At 37.9% G+C, this 25,286-nt stretch overlaps 1 protein-coding gene across 1 annotated transcript; it reads left to right on the forward strand.

The window, feature by feature from the left end:
• The first annotated feature begins 2,453 nt into the window (after positions 1-2,453).
• Positions 2,454-8,927, forward strand: ndufa10 (NADH:ubiquinone oxidoreductase subunit A10). The gene is made up of 10 exons (XM_067604276.1): positions 2,454-2,627; positions 4,965-5,133; positions 5,501-5,716; positions 5,914-6,000; positions 6,140-6,261; positions 6,526-6,605; positions 6,948-7,002; positions 7,089-7,174; positions 7,614-7,722; positions 8,697-8,927. Exons 1-10 carry the CDS (start codon positions 2,553-2,555, stop codon positions 8,763-8,765), a joined length of 1,068 nt encoding a protein of 355 aa, XP_067460377.1. The 5' UTR covers positions 2,454-2,552; the 3' UTR covers positions 8,766-8,927.
• Positions 8,928-25,286: the final 16,359 nt, after the last annotated feature.

The following is a 25,286-nucleotide window of genomic DNA, read 5'->3' on the forward strand; positions in this document are numbered from 1 at the left end:
CTAAAATGTTTTACAACTCAAATAGAGGAAAAAGTTGGAAACTAGAACACAATGCTGCATCCAAGGTGTGTGTTTCTCAAAATTTAGGGAGGAAGAGGAATCAGAGGAAAAGCTGGGAAACAGGAATGGCTGCAGAGGTATAGATAACTGATTATTGTTGGTGTTCTGGACAGTTCCCACACTAATGTAATTGAAGCTTAGATCTGCTAGTGGGTTTGTTACATGCAAAGTTGACTGTACACAGCTGAAACACTGGTGCTCCCACTGACCATGAAGTATGAAGTGGTGTAGTTGATTGTCAGTTGTGTTTACATTGATGGTTTCCTAGCCTACAGAGGAAACAACCAGTGAGTCACACGTATATCCTTACGAGCTTGAGGTGTTATGTAAAGTATTCAGGTGTGAACATTGTAACCTAGTAGCTGTGGGAGAAAAGTAAAGTAAGTGCAGGCAAAGATGAGCCTAATCATAACAGAAGGTAACTGCATATTTGTGAAGTTATTTCTCTCATTAAGAAATCAAACTTTGAAAGAGAAACAGATGATTACTGAGTCATTTCCGTACTACAAAGACATGATGAGATTTCCAGCATTGTTTAGATTCACATTGTGCAAATTCCAGTCCAGATCGTGAAGATTCCTAACAAAAACATATTTTCATGCTGCTCGTAGGAAAACAGATATACTGAGTAAGACTGTCAATCCCATCTGTTTCATTACAACTTTTAGTTGTTTCTGCTAACCGTGGAGATGAAAGACCCTGCCGAAAAAGGGGCCAATTTGTATTCCAGTCTACTTTTCCCACTGCAGTTGGTTACATTGCAGTGAGAACATTTTTATAAATAGTTGCTAGACAAACATTATGTAAATTCCAGCCCAGATGATGAAGATTCCTAACAAAAACATATTTTCATGCTGAATCAGAAACATGTACAAAACTGAACATCTAGGATTTTTCCTTTGATGTATTACTAGATTTAAGACTGCAGTAACAAAAGAAAAAAACCAAGGTTATTACTTCAGGTTCCACAAAGGGTGACATCAGGGGGCATTACCTCTCCCAGATACACACTGTGTTTGTATCTGGCAGGGTAATGCACTATTCACACCATCACATACAAAAACATACATTTTTTTCCCCACACAAAACAGCACTTTTAAGTTCAGCAAGACATTTGTCTAACAGTCTGTGTAGTGTTTGAAGCTATTAATGTTGCTTGTAGGAAAACAGACATAGTAAAATTGCTAATCCCATCTGTTTCATTAACCTGATTCCAGCCAGTGTTGCAACTTTTAGTTGTTTCTGCTAACTGTTTAGTTGTTTCTGCTAACAATTTGTATTCCGGTCTACTTTTCCACTGCAGTTGGTTACATTGCAATGAAAACATTTTTATGAATAGATGCCTGTTATTCTCTGTCATCAGTGGTGAGGCAGATTTATCTAAAACAAATAAATACTGCCATCTGTAGGTGAAAAGACAGAGACACACGAAGCATGGATCTTACATTGTTGTAGTGTAAGTGGGCACTCAGTGGGATAGATGAATATGAAGAGATTGTATAATATTAACAGTGAAAGTGAAGTGTATGATCACAATCCAAGATTTTCTGAGAGTGACTGTAGTCAGTATTATGCATTCTTCAACTTGGATAATTTGCTGTTAATCACGAATTGATAACCTGCCTTATATATCTAAAATCGATTATGTTGTATGTTATACAAGTATTTGATAATGAATGAGGATAAGAAAGTTTCTCACAAGATTATGCTAACTTTATTTAGATTTTTTTTTCAACACAAGAAAACTACAACAAAATGTCTTCAGATCTATTTTGATTATACAGATTTTTGTATTATTTTAGAATGGTATTCAGATTTCTATAATCTTGATAGATTCATAGCACCCTGTTTGAAAAAGAGAACATATATTTTCAGTGTCTCTGGAATTATTTGAACATCGCAGAAGGGGTTGAAATTAAAATTGGTTGTTTTGAAAAATGTAATTCATTATTTTCCTCTATCATGTTTTTAAAACTGCAATGTGTTGTTATTATTATTGATAACTTTGTGCAATGCATGTACATCATACTGTGCCATAATTACTGAAAATACATGAGGTAGTAAAGAAAAATACAAAAATAAGAGCATTGTTTAATAATAAAACAGTGTTCAGAGACATTGGTTCATAATATATGCTGAAGAAAAAATGTCCGCTAAAGTCAGTTTTTAATGGGATTTGTTCAAACTATACACTGTATATAGATCTTTATAAACAGTCTATGGTTCAAACCATTAAGTTTTTGTGACTATTTCCCATAGAAATATTGCCTGTTCTTGTCAATTAAAATGAGCTTAATTAAAAAAAGGAAGAAAAAAAAAAAAAAAAAGAAAAACAGTCAGGCAGTGACTAGACACCAGCTGACGTATATTGTATGAGACAACACTAGCTAAAGGCCCTACCTCTGACGTATTTTTGAGCCGCTGGGTTGCGGTGATTTGTGATATCTCCATTTCTCAGGTCAGGTCGGAGGGTTTTTGGAGGACAGTTCAGCATGGCCCTGAGGGGGATCCGGCTGATCATCCCGACGGGAACAAGTGCTCTCAAAGCTGTGAATGCTGTACAGAAGGTACGCAGAGAACACGCAGGAACACGGGCCTTTATTTCTCCTTCAACTTCACAAGGGCAAGCTAACTAGCTAACTAGCCAGCTAGCATCACAGTTGGTCCGGTTTGTTTGTAAAGTTGTTTATAATGTTATTGGCAGTCGAGAAGACAGCTAAGTAAACGTTTAATTATGTTATTGACGCATACATAATGCTCCTAGTCAAGATATGTTGTATATGCAGGTTCCAACCAATATCAGTCAGCTTAGATGTCGTCAGCTCCATTTGTCACCTGAACGGTTCTCTGTGACTCCCAGTGCAAAGTGTGTCAAAGCCTGTTTTTTTAATTGTTGTTCAAACGGTGTGTTGCATGTCAGCATGTGATCTCATACGCAAGTGTAGGTTTGATTTGGAAAGTGGTGGGGACATAAATTTGGCAGGGGATCTGGGGGTCCTGCCCCAATATTTAAACGGGATTTCCTGTAATTCTACTCAATATAGGCCTATACACCCTCAAGTTCATGTGTATAACCTAAATACATGTCTTCGCCTTTTACTGATATAATACAATACACATAATAAATAAATAAATAAATGAATGTAAACAAAAAATCGCAATACTCTTTTATGATGTACATATATATGGTACACTATAAGTGTATATAGTAGCAAATGTCATTTTCTGATAGATGTAAAGTGATCTAGCTCAGCCTTTTACTACATACGTAGCTACTTACATTTACCAAGAAGTAAAACCTTATTTCTCTCATTTTCCTGACGCCCATAATGATAATCCAGACTGCTCAATTATGAGTAAATATTGCAGGAGGTTCAATCGGAAAATAATTAATTGTAATGTTAATTACAGTAATTCTGTAGCCTTGAAACTGGGGAAGACAGAATAGCAAACTAGCAATCCTGGAAGAATTAATCATGCTGCTCTTGTTTGGCCAACCAGTATGATTCTCATGAGGTGAACAAGAACATTTAATGTTAGCCAAGTGAAATGTAATGGCACAAACTCACCCTACAGCACACCCTGTCACAGCATTTAGTTTGCTAGCTAACTACGTTATCTGTTAATGTTAGCAAAGTATACTAGCTACTAGTATAACGTTCAGATGTCTTAACTATTTTTGTTTGTACAGTGCTAACTTTAGCAAGACTACTACAATTCCTGGTCTGTAGTGAGTTAGCCAGCCCGGGGCCAGCTGTGGCTTTCATATCACCGAATAATCTATGTATTGAATTTGATATTGGTAACATACATAACAATTCTTCCTCTGATTGACTGGTACTCATTGCCTTTATTGGTTAGGTTTAGGCATGAGGAGTGAGATGGTTAGGATAAGTAGCTTATATCAGGCTACTTATCTGTTAATATTATCTACACTAACCATTTATGTAAGTTAAATCGTGCTCAGCAAGAAGCATTCACCTCTCGTAATGTTTGTTATAATGTGGGAAACAAAATGTAGCCTATAAGTTGGCAGTGCATCTATAGTCTGTTTTTGGATGTTATACAATTATTCTCAATCCGATACTGGCCCATATTCAACCAGTTAACCTGTTTTGTTATTTTGTACACAAAGTATGTTCAGTTTGTGGCTAAATATTGTGTAAACTGTTTGGTCACACAGTTTGACCAGCCTGCCATCAGTGAGGGTACTGCAACAACATTCAGTGTTTCCTCTAGCTACTCTTGACAAGCTAACATTTAGCCTAAAACTATTAATTTCAGTAAAATCAGTGAAGAAATGTGAATTTACATAATATAAGACAAAAAGGACCGGAGGAACATAGTACCTACTGTGTAGAACATTCAATTTAAGAGAATTTAAGGCTTTTAGGAGGACGCCTATGTGTTCTGTTAGTGTTTTCAACAGCTGCCATTATTACGAGAACTCCGACGCGTTTGGCTGAGATTCGCCAGTTAACAGTGTCACTTGTTAAACTGAAACAACGTTTAAATCCAGTATTTTTACAGAATGTGACTGAATCACGGAGCAACGCACGTACAACAAAGCTGTCGTCATCACAGACAAATGTACATTCAGCTGTCAGTTTATTAGGCACACCTAACTACTGGTTAAACAAAATATCAGAAACATCACTAAAAGAGCTTCAACAAAAATTGAACATTGTTGCAGTGCTGTTGCATTAGACTGCTTTCGTTTTAGTTAATTGTAACTAATAAACTGCCAGATGATATACTGCAAATACAGGTTTGCTGTTTGTCACAACAGCTCAGTTTTGACAGAAAGAATGATAAAACAACAAAGGCCATTACGCTGTGTATCCCTTAGTCACGTCTGTGTTAACACCTGTTTATTCTTAAAGTATGCTCTTTTTGTCATCCAGGCAGGTGTTCACACAAGCTCAGTGAGAAGCCTACGGTATGGCTGGTGGGCCTACGCGCTGGGCGAGAGGACGACGCCACGGTTTAACCATTACAGCAAAATCATCTCTGTGGATGGCAACCTGGCCTCAGGGAAAGGAGCGCTGGCCCAGAATCTGGCTGACAAGCTGGGTAACTATCTGACTGCAAGCAACCTTCATTAGAGTTGTCACCAAGATACACTCAACCAACCTGTGATTCCCACTGGTTTATCAACATAAAGTAGATGAATGAAGACATTTAGAGGCTAAAATGACCAGTACCGATATTGTAAAATTCTGGTAACGATTTGTTTTAACATTAACTACAGTTTAGACAAGTCCGATGGCTGATATGCCCATATTGATTTGTCTGCAGTACTCTAATCTAAAAAAAAAAAGAGCCAAACAATCAATGGTCACACTCTACTAACTGTATTGAAGACATACTCTGACATTTTTGGAAATATGCTCGGTTGTTATTTCACTTGGAGTAATAACTTCTGTTTCTGTATCTGCAGGGATGCACTACATGCCTGAGCCCGATACTTTCTACTTGGACAAGATGACAGCAGAGAAGGAACCCCTCTCTGTTGACTTCAATGGGATGTGCAGCCTGGAGAAGTTCTACACAAACCCCAAAGCTGCTGATGGAAACAGCTACAGGCTGCAGCTGTGGATGTACACCATGAGGCTGCTCCAGTACGCTGACGCCATCGAACACCTGCTCACCACAGGTATTGCACGCTCTGAGGGAACGCACAGAGGTTCACTGTAGTTTCCTTTTCTCAGCTAACAAAGGGCAACCACAGCGTGAGATCAGGATAAGTCCAAACTAATGCAGACACGTTTGAAAAACGCCACTTACATTAATGACACCCTAACCTCCCATGTTTTCTGTCACTCATCTTCATCCTGATCTTCTGTGTTTAAGGCCAAGGAGTGATCCTGGAGCGATCCCCCTTCAGTGACATGGTCTTTCTGGAGGCCATGATGAAACAAGGCTACATCAGGAAGGAGTGTGAGTATAAATATGTCATTAACATCAAAGATGGCGCCAAAAGGTATTAAATTAACCGCCCACTTAAAAATAGTACATATGAAGCACAACCATGAAAGCAATCGTCTTGATAAGTTTTTCTCTCTCCTGTGACTTGCAGGTGTGCAGCACTACAATGAGATCAAAGACATCAGTATCTGTGAGTTCCTGCCCCCACACCTTGTCATTTATGTGGACCTGCCAGCTGAGGAGGTGCAGAAGAGGCTGAAACAGAGCGGCAAGGTAGGGGAACGCACACAGAGACACCACGGGATACTGTCTTCATTGTAGGATACTGATTTCTGGTATTTCAGTCTCGTTCATTAACTAACTTTGAACAAAGGTCATTACCATTTTCAGTTGGAACAACAGCCTAATCCAAATGAAAACCACCTTAATCCAAATGAAATGTTGATATTAAAAGGATGGTGTAAAGTGGGATGTTTTAATCAGGCTTTTTAGGCTTAGCATTAGTCATTGATTAAAATGGAATCTCTGTATTCCCAGTCCTATCTTCAGAACGTGCCCTTGATGTATCTGAAGAGCATCGAGGATTGCTACAAGAAGTCTTTCCTGCCCAAAATCAGGTAAGCAGGTGAACGTATAGATGGTAAATGTATGGTGGTGTATCAGATCTCTCACCATTGGCAAACTACATATGATTCAAACATGGTTCATATGTAATGCGACATTAAAAACTAACTTTGCCAGTTTGTGGTTATTTTTAACCATGTCGGCACTGTTTAAAGGCTAATTAGCAACACACCAGCTTGTTAACATCGCCATTGAGAGCATCACGCTGACATCATGTTATCATTTAGCTCAAATCTGGAGCCTAATTACAGCCTCACAGAACTGTAACGCATCTGTAGACTCTTCATCTTATCACACCTGAAGTGCTCGAACCAAAGTTTGTGTCTTTCTTTCAGCGAAACGTCAGAACTGCTCGCTTACGATTCAACCCAAGCACAAGATGTTGAAAGAGTAAGACTCGAATGAACAGCAGCTCGTTAAATACAAATCTTGTAACTGTTTTTGTAGAAAGCTCACTCATAACGTCGTATCCACAGGTGGCAGAGGACATCGAGTACTTGAAGTTTGAAAAAGGACCTTGGCTGGAGCAGGATGATGTCACCTACCACCACATGAGGATGCTGTGAGTTGTTGATTGCCGTTCTGCGTTTCCACATTGAAATGCAAATTACACAGGAAGATCTGCAAAAGTCAAATTTCCACAAAAGTATCACAACCGCTGCCTCTGATTGTCGTAGTCATTATGGATAAATATGCAAAGTACCTGAAGGGAATCACACGGAGAACAGAAAAGGCACATTTGTTTTGATTTTCACTTCTGTTCAGTTCAGACTTTTATTTTCCCTGCAAGAAAAGCATAAAAACATGAACACAATAAGACTATTAAAAACATTCAAGTGCTGGTCATATACACGCAATAGAGAATACAATAAAAGTTTCATGAAGAATATGGATAAAATAAATTGATGCCTGTGTGCTCGTCTTTTGGACTCCAATATTAGCCATCATGCTGGGTTTTCAACACTCTGCTCTAATTTGATTGTATTTCTGTCTCTTTACAGCGTGGAAGACAAACAGAGGGTGGCATCCCTGACCCACATACCAAGGTTTCTGCCAGAGATAACAATCGGGGCCCATGATTATGATGAAAAATTCTATGCCTATAAATCGGTATGTAGACACAACATGTTCATTCTTATTAGCTGGTCTTGCCAGCGACCTTTTTTTTTGTTGCATGTCATTCCTCAGCTCTCTCTCTCTCTCTCTCTCTCCACTATGATGCATCTGAGAAATGTTGAAATAGACATAAAGAGAGCACTGCTGCTTATTTACATGCTCCATTTTAGTTATAATGGAGATATAAAGGGTCACAGATCAGGCTGTTTATATTCAATACAGAAAAAAGTTAATTTGCCCTAATGATCTTGGAGATCAGCTCAGCACATCCCTAATGTTGTTAACTGCAGTGTCTCATTAAGCTGCAGGAGAAATAGTTTCTTATTATTTATTGTGTTGAGCACTTAATGAAAAGCTGGAGCCTTCGTCTAAATCCTTACTGTTCTCTTTATAATTAAATACTTTTTATTGTTCTACCCTTTGTAATGTGAAGGCTGTGCAGTACTGTCAGCCTGATGGATCTAATTTTTTTTTCCGCTGAAATATTGAATGACTCCATAGTTACAAGACGGCAAATGCCAGATGTGGAATATGCTACAAGGCTTGTGGTATCAGTCTTGCAGGGAAACATTTGGGTCTGACCTTTTCTGTTTATTGACTGGAGACTTTTGTCTCCCCCCTGCTGTAAAAATCTGGCTGCATAATGCTACAGGAGGCTGTGACCTGACATTTTGTTCTGAGCCTGGATCTCAGTGGAGAGAATGAGAACTGTGACACGTGGTAGCATCATCTCCCTCAGCATGTTTGAGCTGACAAAGTCATGCAAGGACATTTGCAACGCTGATGTATTGCAGCTTCTGTTGTACATTTTAATAGCAGTTAATTTGAATTCATTGAGATAAATGAATGAAAACTTTCCACAAAGCCTAAGCTGTTCTTGTTAGAGGTTATTATATGCATGCCTGCTGGTTTGAATGTGCAGTCTTTTTTTCTTTTAGTTTAATTGTCAGTCTTGGTTTTCATTTTAGCTCCCTGGGAAGAAGTATGCCGCTGGTTATAATGCAGATGTTGGAGACAAATACATCTGGCTGAAGTGAATGAGTCCACATGTGGTTAATGAATCTGAATCAACCCTCGTCATTGGCTGATAAACTCCCTGGGTGAACTGTGGACTTCTCGTCCGTGTTCGTTCCACTTGTCCTCTGTTGTACATCCTAAATAATATGTATTAAAAAAAAATAAAATTCAAATCTATTAAAGTCTTGTCTTTTGTTCTAACTCTGCATCCAGATATGATCATATACATATTTCACACACACACACATATTTACCATAGAGAGTGAGATACATATAAATAAGCCAATAAACTGCAACATACTAATTTTTTGTTCTCATGGTGAGTGTAATTTGATTTTTTTTTTTATTTTTTTACTTTATTATAGATACCTTCATTTCAAAATGTCCCTTCCAGTCATGTGCTCCCAGCCTCTCAGCAAGCTCAACAACCTGTTTGCTCTGTTAGGTCTACTTGTTTAGTAGAAGATCCTAGTGTTCCATATCTCTGATTTGAGTTTTATTCTGAGGCTGGGCTCAACCTCCCCTCTGAGAGCGATGATTAGTTTGTGTTTGCCTTTGCTGCAGGAGGCTCTTGTTCTAATTAAAAACTGATCATCGGATACGAGGATATAGTGGGCTCAACAGCTGAATGTGCCGGAGAGATGAGAGGAAATCCCCAATAACTTGCTTCCTGCTGCTGGGTTGTAGCGAAGCTCTCACTCAATTACACCTCCAGTTTCAGTTTTAGCTCCCTTTTCACCACGGTGTCCAGACTACACAATCTAGTCTATCTGTATTAGATCGCTCACCGTGGTTCTTAGAGGGTAGAGAACAGGTCGTGACACATGCAACCCTGTAAGTTAATGGTCTTGGAGAGCAGGAGACCCAGGACAACCTGTGGAGCCCTGAAGTTGAAGGATGAGCAAATTATGACATACAGTACCAGTCAAAAGTTTGGACACACTTTCACTTGAATGAGAAGGTGTGTCCAGTCTTTGGTACTGTATGTGTTGGTTCAATCAAAACAGAATCTCACCATATCACCACCTGTGAATTATAATGTTACATTCAACATGACTGTTAGGGAGAATTAACATTTACTATCCTTGGAGTTGACCAGTTGTCCATCAATGCACTTGTTATGCACCATATAGGAATGGCCAAGACACAACGTGGCAAAAAGATCCATCTTCCCCAAATCCCAAGTAGCCATGAAGCCATACTACTGAAAATAATGTCTGATGTTTGTCTCAACATAACCAACAACATAGATCTAAGTGGGAAGGTAACAAATATGACCTAACAAAAATCTAAGTAACCAAATAAGAATAACTTACCTCTCTAATTAAAACAAACAGATGATAACTGGAGAAAGAAAACAAGCAGCCCACTCCTACAAACTGCAGGAAAACAAACCCATCACCTATTTGCATACACGCTCTCTCACACACACTCCTGTCACAAGTCATGCTGAAGGACAGAACAGACAGCAAAATTTGATCGTGGTCATATTAATGCAGCTATGGAAACACTTTGCATACTGCATTAATGAGAATTAGATAGGGCTCAATATGTGAGAAAAAGGTTAGACATGCATAACCTTGATGCTGAAAGCATTTGAGGAACCAGACCAAGCTGCTCTTGTTCAGATCCAGAACTCCGATTTTCTCCAGCATGGCCACCTGGTAGGCAAAGAGAAGGCGATGAGGTTGCAGAGCAGACAAAGCTGTGTGAGAAAATATATGCTGCCCAAACATTTCCAAAGATCCAAAATCATCAAAATGACCTACATTATCTACCTCTCTCTCAGAATTATGGACACAATGAGCCCTCTCCTTAAAAGTTCTTCCACACATTTAGCCAAAGCAACCTTTTCCTCTTAACTCTTGTGATGCAGCGACAGGACCTGCTGACCAGAATGCCACTCTGTCACATGTAGTTGGGATATCTGTAATTGAATTCATAAGCCTAAAATGATAAAATATAAAAGAGCAGTCATGGACTTTGAAAAGAGGAAGTAGTGATTAACTTCAACCCTGTTATTACTGTGTCATATAGATGACCGGTTCCTAATTATCACAGTAAGCCTCCAACCCATGACGTATGCACTTAAATCAAGCTTCACAAAGTCTGAAAAGCTCTGTCTTTCAGGACAGCGAGATAATTGCGAGCCAGGACGAGCTCTGTGAAGGAGTCCAGGCCCATAGAGAAGCTTTCCCCAAGGACAGAGAGTTGGTTCAGCCTCTCTAAACTTTGGAGGTTGATGAAAGCTCTGTCAGCCACAGAAGTGATGTTATTCTCTTTCCAACACTTCATGCCCAAAAGAACCCAAGGGGAGCTCTGACAGAATGTCCCTGGACAGATCCAAATACTTAGTGTTGAAGGGGAAGTTTTGGAGAGCAGTGGAGACATTTTTCATCTTAGCAGCTGCTATATTTCAGGTATGGGAGACAGTTTCATCTCTTATAACAAGCACTAACTGCCCTAGGTAGCGTAGAGGCGAAAATGGATGGTCGAGGAAAAAAGGAAGAAAAAAATATGCATTGCAGTATAATATTTTCTCAGTCTTTTATACTGTCAGCATATACACAATGCTACATTTTAGAAACCTAAATGATTATACATCCAATGCAAAACAGTCATCTGCCTGCACTCCTACTGCCAGAGCATCAGAGCTACTCAGACAAAGGATGTGTGAATAGCTGTCAGTGCAGCAGCCAGGCGCAGTCACAGCAAACTAATGGAGGATGGAAAACATGAACTCTGGAGAAAGGAGGTTGGCACAGCATTCTGTCTGGTACGATGTAACACTGAGGTCTTATCAGTGTTGAGATGTTAGGCAGGGGGAAAAGGTGGACATTTTTGCAGAATGGAGTTGTAACTCTACAGACGTTTCCGAAGAGGGACTGGACTGATTTGGAAACAGAAACAGCGTATTGGTTGAGTGAAAGCCACAGACGTTGAAGAAATTGAATGCAACATTGATTGAGTCATTTATGAGTTTGTGAGGGGATATTTTTGCCGCCTGGAGTTTGGGTTTACACACTCGCTGCCATGTTTGTCAGTTACTGCAGCCAGAAAATCCTAATTTTGGACTGCGTGAGAAAGAAGAAGCCATGTTCCATCTGTCTCCTCATTTCCATACTGGAGCAGTGAGACATTTTGAGGGGCAGTGGCTCAATTTTTTTTTTAAAGGGCACCCCCACACCCCATGTATTGTCTTCATGCCAATTCCTGATGTTAGCACACTATATAAAATTGTATACGCAAAGATACAAACATACATACAGATGTTTTTGTGCACTAGAATGAAATACTGATTTGATGATCCAACATAAGATACACAAAGTCGTGCGTACTTCTGTTAAAATTGCACCTCTTGTCCATAAATTCATAACTACTTCCAACTTAACAAAAGACATGGAGACAAACATACTTCAATGGAGATAAAGTATATAAGAAGTGGATGTTAGATATTTCAACTGCCAGCAATGCACCTTTATGTAAAATGAAGCTATTTTTATCTCATTTATTGTCATAATTTGACTTCATTATTAATATTACACTGTGATTGCCACTGATGCCACAAGACCATGAATCAGACCAAGAAAGAAGAAAATACTTTACTAAAGGTATGTGTGTTTCATGTTTTCATCAAGGTGTGTACTGTAGGATGGATAGGTACTTACAAATATAGGCTACCTTGGTAGTTTTAGCCTACCATAGCTTTCTTGTGTAGCGCTCCATCTCCCTCTTCTGCCAACCGGCTGAACCAGCATTCACTGAGGTGTAACAAGATGTGACGACCAACATAATTCCTTTTTTTTTCTTTGATGTCACGAGAGCAACTTGTAGGTTGCCCAGGGGCATTACAAACACTGTTTGTGTATGAATCTATTCTGGATTCTTTAGGCTGTCTGTCTTAAATTAAATTGAATAAATACATTTAATCCAATTATTTAGATTATATCAAATGTAATCAAATAATTCAACTGATTATATAATAATGATCAAGTAGATTGTATCTGGCATCTAAATCATCTGCACGTTGATATTATGATACTTTTTGAGGTGACTGAACAAATCTTCATCTTTTGACGAGCACCGATTTCACCTGTTAGCCCTGCAATGTCCATGAAATCAGTTGTATTTAATGCACACTTGAATAAATATCAAACAAATGGGTGTGTAAAGAGTTTATTTTTGGTTCGATGACAAAACAGCATTTGTCATTTAGGTGTTCCGATACTTATTTATTTATTAGTTTATTTGTCAGGGACGATGCAAAAACCAACAGGTCAAAATAACAAAAAATGTTGCATAGGATTTCTAGCCAAGGCTAATTTGCAACCTCTGTCCCTGGTTAAGCTTTTCTACTTAAAAATAATCATAACATATCATTACCAGAAACACATTAGTTAAATAGAGCTCATAATGAATAGTGACATTCTCAATAGCAACAGTATTTACATCACATAATCAATTTACATGTGTTGCGTATGAGTGCATGTGTGTATGTTCCCTTATTCATGGCAGTAATGTGTATATGTGCATAATGTTTATAATGTGCATAATGTGAAAAGTTTTGCTAAATATTATTTTCGGTGTATTGTTTTGATTTGTTGGCAAGTTGATTCCTTATTAACTCAACTGCCATCTGTGCTTAGTTTACTGCTTTCAAAAGACTGATGCAACAAAGCTCATTACCTGCAGCAGCTGACTGACTGTGAGCAGGTATTACTGACTTGGCACGAATGATAGAGTAATCTATTACTAATCGGATATGTACCTGAGAAGGAAAGAAAGGGGAGTATAATAACTTAGACATAAATACAAATGAGAAAAATAAATGAATAAATACAGTTCTGCCCAGCTGTTTGGCCCATCTTAGTTTCACCCTGGCACCCCCTCGTCCTTGGGACCCAACCAGAGATGCCCCCCAACAGCACTCCTCCTTTTTCCTCTTCTTCCCCTTCTGCCCCTTCTGCTCTCTCTCCCCTCTATATCCTTACACACACACACACACACAAACACATACACACACACACACAAACACACACAAGGGTATCTAAGTATTAAGCCAAAATTTGTTGTTGTTTTGTTTGGGTTATTGTCTGGTTCTGTTGCTTCCCCCATTTGTACTGTCTCGTGTGAAATATATACATTTTTGTTAATGGCTCATCTTGCACAATATACAATTTTTAAAAAAAGGATATGTACCTGATTGATGTTTTCATATTTAGTATCGTCAGACTGTCGTCATGCACACGTGTATGGAAAATGCCATGCGACCAAGATGGCATTAAAAAAACCTACTGGCTCAAATATAAGATGATATTTTTTTCTGGAAATTACATTTGAAAAATTGGGCGTTATATTCAAAGACTAGACAATTAGTTGTATTCACAATGTCATTATTCTTTCTGGAAAGTCTACAGACAGTGCTGCATTATGGGTTGTTTGTAGCCTTATTGTTGCAGTGACTTTCTTCATTTCTGTTTAGTGTTTTTTTTTTAAGGCCAGTTCAGATCAATGTGATCGCAACAAGACTTGATGCAACTTGCAAAAGAATCCCAAGACATCTGATCATAGATGTTCTAAAACTAGGTCGTTCAATTTCCAGAAAAATTACGAAAACAGCAGAGGATATTCTGTCAGTCATAGAAGAGTTTTAGGCCTCAACAAAACTCCATGCTACCACTGAGAGAAGTAATTATGAAACATTCGTCTGGCTTAAACATCCCTATAATTGACATAAAAAGATAATGGTTTTACTTTTAACATTTGAATATTTATTAATATCAGATTATCACCATACAGAAAATCCATCAATTAAAATGCTTCCTTTATTGCTTGTGCCTTCATATGTTATATTCCAAAGTAGTTAAAAGCTTAGTATTATTAGGTCTGATTTCAAAAACATGCAGTTGAGTCTCTCTTCCTGTGTGCAACACTTTACTTTTGATCCACTATATCATTAAAAACTTTATTTGGTAAATAATGAAATCTCTGCATTTCTTTTCAATCTTCCTTGTGATGTGCAGATGAGACTTCTGAAAAGCACTCAGTGAGTTTTGCAGAGCAGTGAAGCAGTGAGCCCTCCAGACAGACACTCAGCCAGTGAGCCCTGTGCATAAGCTGGAAGACACAGTCATATACCCAAATACCAGACACACCTGGGCCCCCTTAGCCTGACATCCAGACAACGAGACCTCCAAAAGGTAAATATTGTAATGGTCAATGTAATGGTAATAAAGAAATGAGTGTTAGGAAACATAGAATACTGTATATGTTTGTTAAAATAATGTTGATTGAACATAGTACAAAACACATTTTAAGTCTGTAGTTTCACAGCAGTAAACTGTCAATAACAGCTTACACTGTGGTCTTAACACTTTGGTTCCCAATCCTGCTCCTGGGGACTCATAGTCCTGCTCATTTTCCATCTGTCCCTTCTCTACCCAGAGCTAATGAGCTTTTTCTGGTGTGTTCAGCCAATCAAGAGTTGCACAACTGAAAATCTCTGTTTTAGCTACTAGACCATTTTCCCAGCAGACATTTTCACTTGTCAAAGCAGGAAAAGCGCAGGTGTAAATAATAAAAGCGCAGGTGTAAATAATAACATTCACGATGGCTCCATTCCATTAAATATCCAAGGAAGCCATGTCAGTGAGTGCATGTCAGTAATTCAATGTATACTGACTCACTCATAAATAGCTTGAGCAACCTTGCTTTTTTTCATTCGGGAAAATGACTGGAAAAAAAACTTAAGAAGAAACAGCACAAATGCCACCTCAAAACACTTAATTGGCTGTCGAGTCCACTAGAAATGGACCACTATTTTCTTGTTTTGGCTAATGTCTTTTTGATGACTGCCCTGTAGAGGTTCAGGTGAAAGTTCAAGATGAGTCATCACTCATCACTTGTGGAACAAAGACTTTGTGGTATGTAATCATTCTGTGAATTGCAACTGTTGTATCCTTGCTCACATTGCATAAAGGATGTCTTGGCCTTCATTATGACTGTATTCACATGGATGTTTGTTGCTCATGGATGACCATCATTCAGCTATGACAAGGTTTACATTTTTTTTCAAAGACTCATTTTGAGAATTTGATACAGAAGGGAGAACTTGAGAAAAATGGTGATCCCAACATGTACTTCAGCCCAATCTTCATTCTACATTGCTGAAATACTTTCTACCTCAGGCTGCTTTGTTGTCTGGCTACTCCTGGGTCGGTGCTCTTCTACAGCTTGTGCTTCAACATCTGCTTCTTCTAATACCTCTACATTAAATGAAAAGGCATGTGTACTGTTTTGTCAGGTGACCTTGGACACCACAGAACAGGGCCTGTGTATGACAGACTAACACAGAGGTACAAAAGAGCTGACTGTAAACACACAGAGGTACAATAACCCAAAACATTTGGTAGTAAAATTAAATCTTATTACATTATTCCGTTATGGATATTATAGATTAATATGTAAACCAAGTGAATGGAGACATTTTCCTTTGATAAAGCTCATATGTTCAACTCCAGAATTACACTGAACACAATAAAAACAAAGAATAATGGAGAAAAGCCAGTGGGACCTAAAAAAGATCTGTTTCCAACAGAGGTGACCAGACTGGACGATATTATACATATTTACAAGATCACTCTGAACGCCCTTCTTAGGGAATACAGAGACTCTCTGAAGAGGAAGCAGAAGGTAAAAAGTGCAAATGCTTTGACAGTATACAATTTTTCACTTTTTTTTCACTGTATCATCATTACAAACATTTGTCCTCAGTTATTTAACCTAGCATTGCTACTGAGGTCTGTCAGTCAAAATCTCTACAGTTCATCTGATCATAAACATTGCATAGTGCCATAGTTATCCCCACAGATATTTTGTTTTATTAGTTGTGTCAATAAATGTCATATTTGTCAGAAGAAGAAACATATCAGGAGATTTATTCACTTGATAAAACTGTCAAATACGGTGCAAAAAATATCAAACAGAACTAAGATAACTTTTCTGTGATAGCTACTCACATTTGAAAGCAGATTTCAAGATTCAGCAACCAGAACACACTAACAGAGGGTGTGTATATGCTACCACTACTCCCACTACTGTGGATGGGGGAGAAAGAAAGAACTCTGTATATCTCCCTACCTGTTCCCAACAGCATGATCAGCACCGTGGAGAGCACCATGACACACAGTCTTGATAAAATTAAAATTGATACACTGATCAAAACCATGACCTAACTCTGTGTTGACTTTGATAGGTTCCATAATCATAATGATAAATACTTCAAAGTAAGAATCAATTTGTTTCAACATAAAATGATCATTTGTCTGATGGATCAATACAATATGAAGGGAAAGGTGCTTCAGGAGTGAAGTTATTGAAATATTAACAATAATTTACTCTGTTGATACTCTTGATTAACTGCAAACACATCAGGTGGATGTGGAGTCATGGAAACAAAGGAAGCAGAACAGGCGAGGAGTTTTATGTGTCACCCATAACCAAGCCTTTTATTTTCAAACAGTACAAGACAAAGGTATGTCTTTTTGAGAGCTATCCATTAGCATTCCATATGTGGAAATATAGGATGAAAATGGATGAATTGTTTGTGTCATATACTTTTGTTTTTCTCAGAGCACACAGAGACAAATTACATCCCAAGCTCCATATACACAAAACAATACTGATGTTAATGACAAGGACATTGAAGGAATGTCAACAAGCTCTCAAGATCATGTTCCATCACAGGTAATCCTTTGTGGCATGGTTACACAATGACAGGAAGCAAAGCAAACACATTAATGGAAATCAACAGCTGTGGCATTTTGAGCTTAACACACATGCATATTGAAGAACAAATGTAGATGCAAATTATGTGATATAGTGAATAGCCATGAAATGCAATTACCATTACATATTGGACCATGTTGGTGTGAGAGTATATAATTAAAAGCCGACATTAATGTTGCAATGTTTACATATAGAACCCTTAAGATAAGACCACATGTAAAGCTCCATCCACATCCAACATGACAGAACATCATGAGGAGGATACGCAAGGAAGCATTCAAAGTATAGAGGACACTCCAGCACAGGTGATCTTATGTACAAGGAATTATTATCATTACAGGGAATGTAATTGTACAAATTTTTCCATAATGTAAAAACTTCTACACTCAGTGCAAGTATTTCTGCAGGATATGTTTCTCTGAATGACTAAAAAAAGTCTTCAGTGCAAAATAAACGATACTATGAAATACAGGATCGAAGACTCGAAGGTAGAAAAGGTATCAAAACATAAAGACACAGATGAAGAAACAAGGATTTACATATATTAAGTACAAATTACAATAGCATACTGAACAAAATAGGCAATTAATTGAAAAGAAACTGAGAGAAAGAAGAACAGATAAGAAGTTCATTAAGGAGAAAGGATTAAAAGAACTGTTAAAAGAAACAGCAAGGACATGAAGAGTAGTACAGGAAAAAATGCAGATATTAAGGTGGGAAGGAGTGATAGGTTAGTTGCAGAAATAGGGAAATTGAATTGCCCATGTGTAACTCATCTTCTGTGAAGTAGTCTTTATTTATCTAGCCCCAAATATAACATGTATTGTTTTCATGACCCTCAGCTGACTTCATTGTGGAAAAAAGGGGACACAGAAGTGGTTGTTTCTGTGGTGCACACACAAATGAGAAGGGACAGCTTTACCATCCATCATGATCTCTTAGACCACACCAGTGGCTTTCAGGTGAAGTATGTAGTCCTAATACGGTGAAAAGACATGCAGTGAATTGTAATTCTCTCCACTACACATGAATCAAATACCCATGTTATGCTACCTTCATGGGCCACCACATCAAGGCCACATTGGTTGTTGAGTCCCTGACATAATTTGCTATTTTTAAAGGCAGGTGTCAAAATGCATCCACAGTTAAATATTTACCTGTTATGTGTACAACTGGGAGCAAATAGACACATTTTGACAAATGTCACTTGTAATAATCAGTGATGCGATTGCTATTGATCTCAAAATTTTTCTATGTAATGTTCTTTTATTTTTGCATTTTTTGCATATATTTTTTGTTGGCAGACTCCTACAACAAAGCCACACAGTAACCCATTAGCTTATAATTTTCAGAAATGTAAATGATTTTATTACTTTTAATAGACTGTCTGTCTGCATGAGAACAATCTCTTAAGGTCATCGAGTGCCTCTTTTATGTCACTGCCAGTCGACTCAATCTGGGAAGAAGGATTTATATCTTCACGGCTGATGTGAGCCTCTTTGGGGGAAGAGAAGTGGTCAGGAGGTAACTTGTGTTTCTGTCGGGGACAGGTACAGAGGTTAATAGTTTGATTAAGTGTTTACATATGTCAGCTGATGATGATGTTTGATTGTGTGTACAGTATGATGAAGGAAATACAAATACAATGTAATAGAGAAACATATTTTAATAATAAGGCTTTTTACAAAAACTGTCTTTTGTTTTTATCAAGTTGTTGATTTTTTGATGTGTTACAAATAAACTTTGACAGCTATGAAGCCATTGTGTCATTTGTAAATATACAAAATGTATTTTTTTTCTGGATGTTGTGAATAATTTTTGATTAATATTTCTTGTGTTTCCCGTGGTTACAGTACATCAATGCAGCAGAAATCACGGTGTATTTGGCAAATCCCGCACACAACTCCACAGATCTGGCAGAGTCAGACAATACTATATATATACGTGTGTATAGTATATTTATGTCGGCACAGCTGGATCACCTCTACCTTCCAAATAATAAAGGGGGGGGGTTACCACTGCCAGCACAATTTCTTTTTTCATCAGAAATAAGAATGTGATACATTGATGTCTGCATGTTAATCCTTAAAATAAGCTGTTTGACATGCATCCACACATTCAGTTTTAAGTATTAGGATTTGTTTTGTGTTGTACTTCGAAAGGGTTGTGGTGCACTGCGACCACTGAGCCCTGGTCCTCCAGAGTAGGGACTTCAAGTTTTCTAAAAACTTTAGGTGATTGAAATATTGCTGTGGTCACTCTTTGGCATGGAAAGAGACTCCTGCCCTGAAAAGCCAAATATTGTCAACATTATTTTTAAAGCATCATAAAAATCACCTGCGTTCTTTGGCTTTTTCTTGATCTTATACCTTTACATCTTGGATTTTTTACACTTAATGTCCACGTCTCGTTTTATTCAATTTTTCATTCCTACCTTCGGTCAATAACTACAAAGTAGTAGTGCAGTATACATAAATTATACTCACATCATATACAAATAGGTGACCAATTAAAGAACAAACACAGAAATGACAGTGGAAACAGAACAAATGCTAATGCTTCCATGCAGGGAACAAGGGGTCACTGTGTGAGAGTGTGAAAAAGATCAGAATCATGCACTATGGCCTTCACAGTAACCTTACAGTAGACAGCGCTCACCAATACCATCATCAAACCCCCTAATCAGGGAATAACTTGTAACAGCAGCTCTTAACCTTTTTCATCTTGGACCCAAACTTCCAACGTAGCGAGTCCCAGGGACCCAGCTCATGAATGTATGATTGGACCCAAACCGCTCACTGCATGGCTGAGGAGGGACCTTGAGGAATCGTCAATCAGGCATCAGTTAGATTGGCAGAAGCACTACACATATGAAGGGGAAAGAAACTTGTAGCTGCCACTATAAGCACATACCAGTGTGGGCCATCATAGGAGCATCTAAAACTCGGGTCTATGATGCACTTTTTGTCAGGACCAATACTTCAGGACACACTGCTTTGAAAGGATGGCGAATGTTACTCCATCTGTCCAGTACAGTTCCAGAGGCCTTGTAGAGTCAATGCCAAGAGCACTGAAGATGAAGCTGAAAAATTGTGGTGGCCCAACACCTTACTAAGTCCTTACTAAGACACTTAATGTTGTTGTTCTTAAAGTGTGTGTGTATTGTATGTGTATGTACGTATAGTACATGAGTAAGTTAATACATTATTCTCACAGAGTGAGTACTTAAAAATGAGGAGGACCTGCCACAGCAAAACTGATAAGGCATAAAATGGAAAGGAGGAGTTATGCAACACCCAGTTCAGCAGGATGGCAGTAGCTGTGGGGTACTTGCCATCATGGTAAATGGAATATTTCTTAAAATACCTGCTTTTTCCCAATGATTCAGCATTTAGAATTTAAGTCTGTTTTTGTCTGTTTTTTTTTTTTTTTTTAACTGAATTTCAATCCCCATATTTGGGGGAGATTGAGTCACCACAAAACCACCTTGTCCAGGGTCTTCCTTCACTGACTGGGTTAGGTATTTTTTTTACTCTGTTTTATTTATTTAAGTGTTTGTTTGTGCATTTGTACCTTTAATCAAAAGTGGACAATAGAGAGATGACAGGAAACAAGGGTAGAGAAAGATGGAAGATGGAAGAGACATGCAAGAAGGTCTCCGGCTGGAGTCATACCAGGGATGTTTCTTCTCACCCCTCATGTGATAGATATTTCAGGCATTATATACTGTGGATCTGGGGAGTGATCAATGAAGGAAAAACATTCAACAAAAGGTTGGTGAAATAGGAAAGGTCACTACTGTGATGACAGAAAAACATTACCTTCTCATTCCCCTGGAGATTGCAAAAAAGGTGACTAAGGCAGGCTTGTATTTATTGGGATTCACATTTGTACTATACTGTTATGCAGTATATCAATGGATTTCAACAGACACAAATCCCATCAAAAACACATTCATCACCATACTTTAAGTGTAGAGATGTGTAAAGATGACAGATGATGATAGCCATACTAAGTATTTGAAAGAACTAAACCAAAGGGATGAGGGTTATCCTTCATTTTGCATCACTGTACTTATGAAAAGTTGCTCTTTGCAATTATCCACTGCACACCACTCTCATACGTCTCTACTCCGACCTTTATAGATTCAGTGCGACAGTTGTTGCTGGTGGTTCCATACTTAGTGCTTGCAGATGGATAGCATAGATTCAAAATGCAAATGCTGTTGACTGGTATTACTGTCTGTGTACATACTAATAACATACAGTACATACTGTGTACAAATAATAATAATAATTTCACATACAGTAAAGACAGTATGTGAAATTATTATTATTAACTCTATGTTCCACCTTTTTCTTTGTTTGTGAGTGTGAAGCAGGTGGTGGAATAAGGCGTATGTTTTGCTTTTCATAATGTGTTATTTTGACTTCCTTTTTCTCTCACATTGAAAATATTACAAGGCATGTACTGTGACTCATCCAGAATCCGGCTGACAGATGTTGTTGATCAGCACATGAATAAATAATTTTTTTTTAAAATACATCTTCCAAAATGACAATCATCAAAGAATTTATCTTTTGTGTGCATGTAGTCTGACTCCTCTTGATTTCCTAAGTTTCACCTTTTGGTTATCTAGAGGAAGGATCCACCTAAAGTTGACTATCCAGTCACAAAATGAACAAGGCTTTTGACAGAATGCCGTGTTTTATTATTAAACAGCTGTTTTCCTTTGGTGTAGGCCTCAGGTATTGTACTTGCTTTATTTACAAAAGGGACAAATACAATAGTAGAGATAACTCACAAATACAAAGATAGTCTGTCACTCTGCAATCAAAAGAAATGTAAAAGATGTGCCTTCAGCAACAAGATGGGTTTTAAATATGGGTGTGGCTGGCAGGGATTGCGCCAGGCAACAAACAAAACGTGGGCCTTAGCTAGACATTTTGGGGACCCCTCCCACTGGCTTGCTTTCAGTCAACTAAGAAATAAATGCACCTCCTCAATAAGAAAATCTAAATCTAATTATTACTGAACTTCCTTTTCTAGCTCTTGGTCAAATCCATCTAAATTCTAGGAAGTAGTAAACTCCACTAAAAACAACGTTTCCTCTCTGCCCACTCATGTCAATTCCAGAAAATTCATACTGACAGAAGATAAAAAAATATGTACAGCTTTTAACAAACATTTTGTTCCTTTTTGAAAACAAGCGTATGGGATCAGCCACTTCTGCAAATATATTCATGAACGATGATGGCTCTACAGGGCTGCCTCTTACTAATAATGATAATTCTGCACATATAGTAAACTGTGCCTCTCAGTTTGCCCTCAATCAACTTTCTCCTAGTTTAGTTACTGAAGCTCGTCTGGCCATTGACTCAAAGAGAGCAACTGGCAAAGACAACTTGGACCCTTCTCAAAGTCTCTGCCCCCATAATCTCAGACTCACACCTATTTTTAACTTAACTGTTCTAACTGGCGCAAGTCCTAAAGTATGGAAGTTGGCTCATGTTTTACCTTTGCACAAGGAGGAGAAAGGTGTGACCTAAATAACTACCACCCTATTTTAAACCTGTCTTTTCTGGCTAAAACCCTTGAATCATTAGTAAACAATTGACTCATTCTTAACTAGATACTGTGCATTAACTCCCCACCAATCCGGCTTGACAACAGATCATTGCACCATCTCTGCCACTTCCCTAATTCTTAATGATATTATGTCAGCTGTAGACAACAGAAAGCACCGTGCTGCTCTTTTTGTTGATTTATCAAAAGCCTTTGATATGGTTGATCATTCCCTCCTCCTGCAAAGATTATCAAGTGTTGGACTTGATCCTAATGCCTGTAAATGGTTCAATACTTACCTTTCTGACAGAAAACAGTGCATTAAAGTGGGTAATGCTAGATCTGAGTTTCTACCAGTAAGAAAAAAGGCGTCCCACAAGGTTCAATCCTAGGACCAGGTCTGTTCACTATTTATATAAGTGATATAGTCTAGTCTTTGCAAACCTTTAATGTCCACCTTTATGCAGATGACGCTATTTTATACTGCTGGGCTGACTATAAAATTGGCTACTGAAAACCTGCAGCTTTCTTTCAATGCTTTGCAAAATCTCAAATGCAAAAAAAAAAAAAAAGCAAATGCATCTCAAACTATTAAATGAAAACAAAACAAAATGTATGCTGTTCTCCAGAGCTAAAGACATTGACCACAGTACTCTCAAAATTTGCACTTTAAATGGTCCAGTCATTGAAAGAGTCCCACATTGTAAGTATTTAGGCATCTGGATTGATGATAAATTCACCTTTAAACCTCATATTGATGTGCTAACAAAAACATTAAGAAGGAAGCTTGTTTTTTTAATGCAGAAACAAGTCCTATGTCTTGTAGACAGAAGATTGTGGAAGCAATCTGTCTCTCAGTGTTAGATTATGGTGATGTGATTAATAGACATGCAGCAACATCCATTCTTATGCCCTTAAATGTTGTCTACCACCCAGCCCGTAGATTTATAACTGGAGACATCTATGGTACTCAAAACTATATTCTTTATCAAAAAGTGGGTTGGCCTCCTCTTTCCATAAGAAGAGACCAGCGTTTATTTTTATTTATTTATACAGGGCTTCTCCAAAAATTGCCCTTATATTTGACGTCACCTATTGGCTGGAGAATTGGACCACATAACACATGACACAGTACTGGCTAGTGCTGTAGGTTCCTAGAGTTAACAATGATCTGAGAAAGACGGCTTTTAGATTTTTTGCACCATACATTTGGAATGAATTGCAGTGTACTTTGAAGCTTGATACTCTGGCTCCAATAGGTCAATTTAGAGATCTAGTCAAAACCCTTATTACTTTTAGATATGGCTGTTTTTAACTTGTTTTTAACTGACTTTTTATTGTATTACCTGACTTATTATTGTATTATGTACTCAAGTCTCTCTTGAATCTCAGTAGGACCTACCTGATTAAATAAAGGTTATACACATAGTAAAATGCTTGATTTTAGGTCAGTGTGTAGTCAGGGTTATCCTGAACACCAATAAATCAGTCATTGTCAGAGCTTATGGAGCAATGTGTTTTTACAGCACCCCAAGTTTTAGAAAGGAAGCCATCTGAAAGTACAAATGTGGGACTTCAACTTTGAAATTCTCTAAAATGATACAGTAAAAATACTTGATTTTGAGTTAGTATCTAGTCAGGGTCGTCCTGAACTTTTCAGGATTTTTTTTCAAAGAGGAATCAAAGAATAAAGTAATGTCCCTACAATTTAATGGGATATTTTAATTTATAAAGGCTACATATGCTTTATGCTAATGTGCTAATGTGTACAATTAATCTAATTTCCATATGTGTCTTTGTATATAGCCTCTATTAACACCTCATTTGGAACACCAGACTTAGTCACATGTGGATCTGGTGTCCCAAATCATGGACAGCTCAAAAAGACTACTTTTACATCTTATAATCAAGGCTGTGTTATATTCAGGCTGATATGAGAGATTTCATCTTCTGTGCAATTACTTGATCTCTATTCAATCTGTGAAAAAGGTGAGAATCAACATCCCTAGTCCACATGACTATACTAGCTCCCTTGCTAATCCCACAAGATTATGAAAGTCTCTAAAAAAATGTACTTAATTTACTTGTATTGTTTTACTATATTATATGTCCCACTTTAATATTTATTTTTGCCAGTTATTCAACTTGTGCTCCAAAAAATCTGGGTCTTTGGCTCCTTCCATTGAAGC

This window comes from Thunnus thynnus, chromosome 11 (genome assembly GCF_963924715.1).
Source record: "Thunnus thynnus chromosome 11, fThuThy2.1, whole genome shotgun sequence".
In the NCBI taxonomy this organism is placed as follows: domain Eukaryota; kingdom Metazoa; phylum Chordata; class Actinopteri; order Scombriformes; family Scombridae; genus Thunnus; species Thunnus thynnus.

What these genes read in the sequence shown, in the direction of transcription:
- ndufa10 (XM_067604276.1), top strand. Translation starts at nt 2,553, where the DNA reads ATGGCCCTGAGGGGGATCCGGCTGATCATCCCGACGGGAACAAGTGCT. An exon ending in AAGCACAAGATGTTGAAAGA is followed by an intron (nt 7,003 to 7,088) that starts GTAAGACTCGAA and finishes TCGTATCCACAG; the next exon opens with GTGGCAGAGGACATCGAGTA. An exon ending in TACCACCACATGAGGATGCT is followed by an intron (nt 7,175 to 7,613) that starts GTGAGTTGTTGA and finishes GTCTCTTTACAG; the next exon opens with CGTGGAAGACAAACAGAGGG.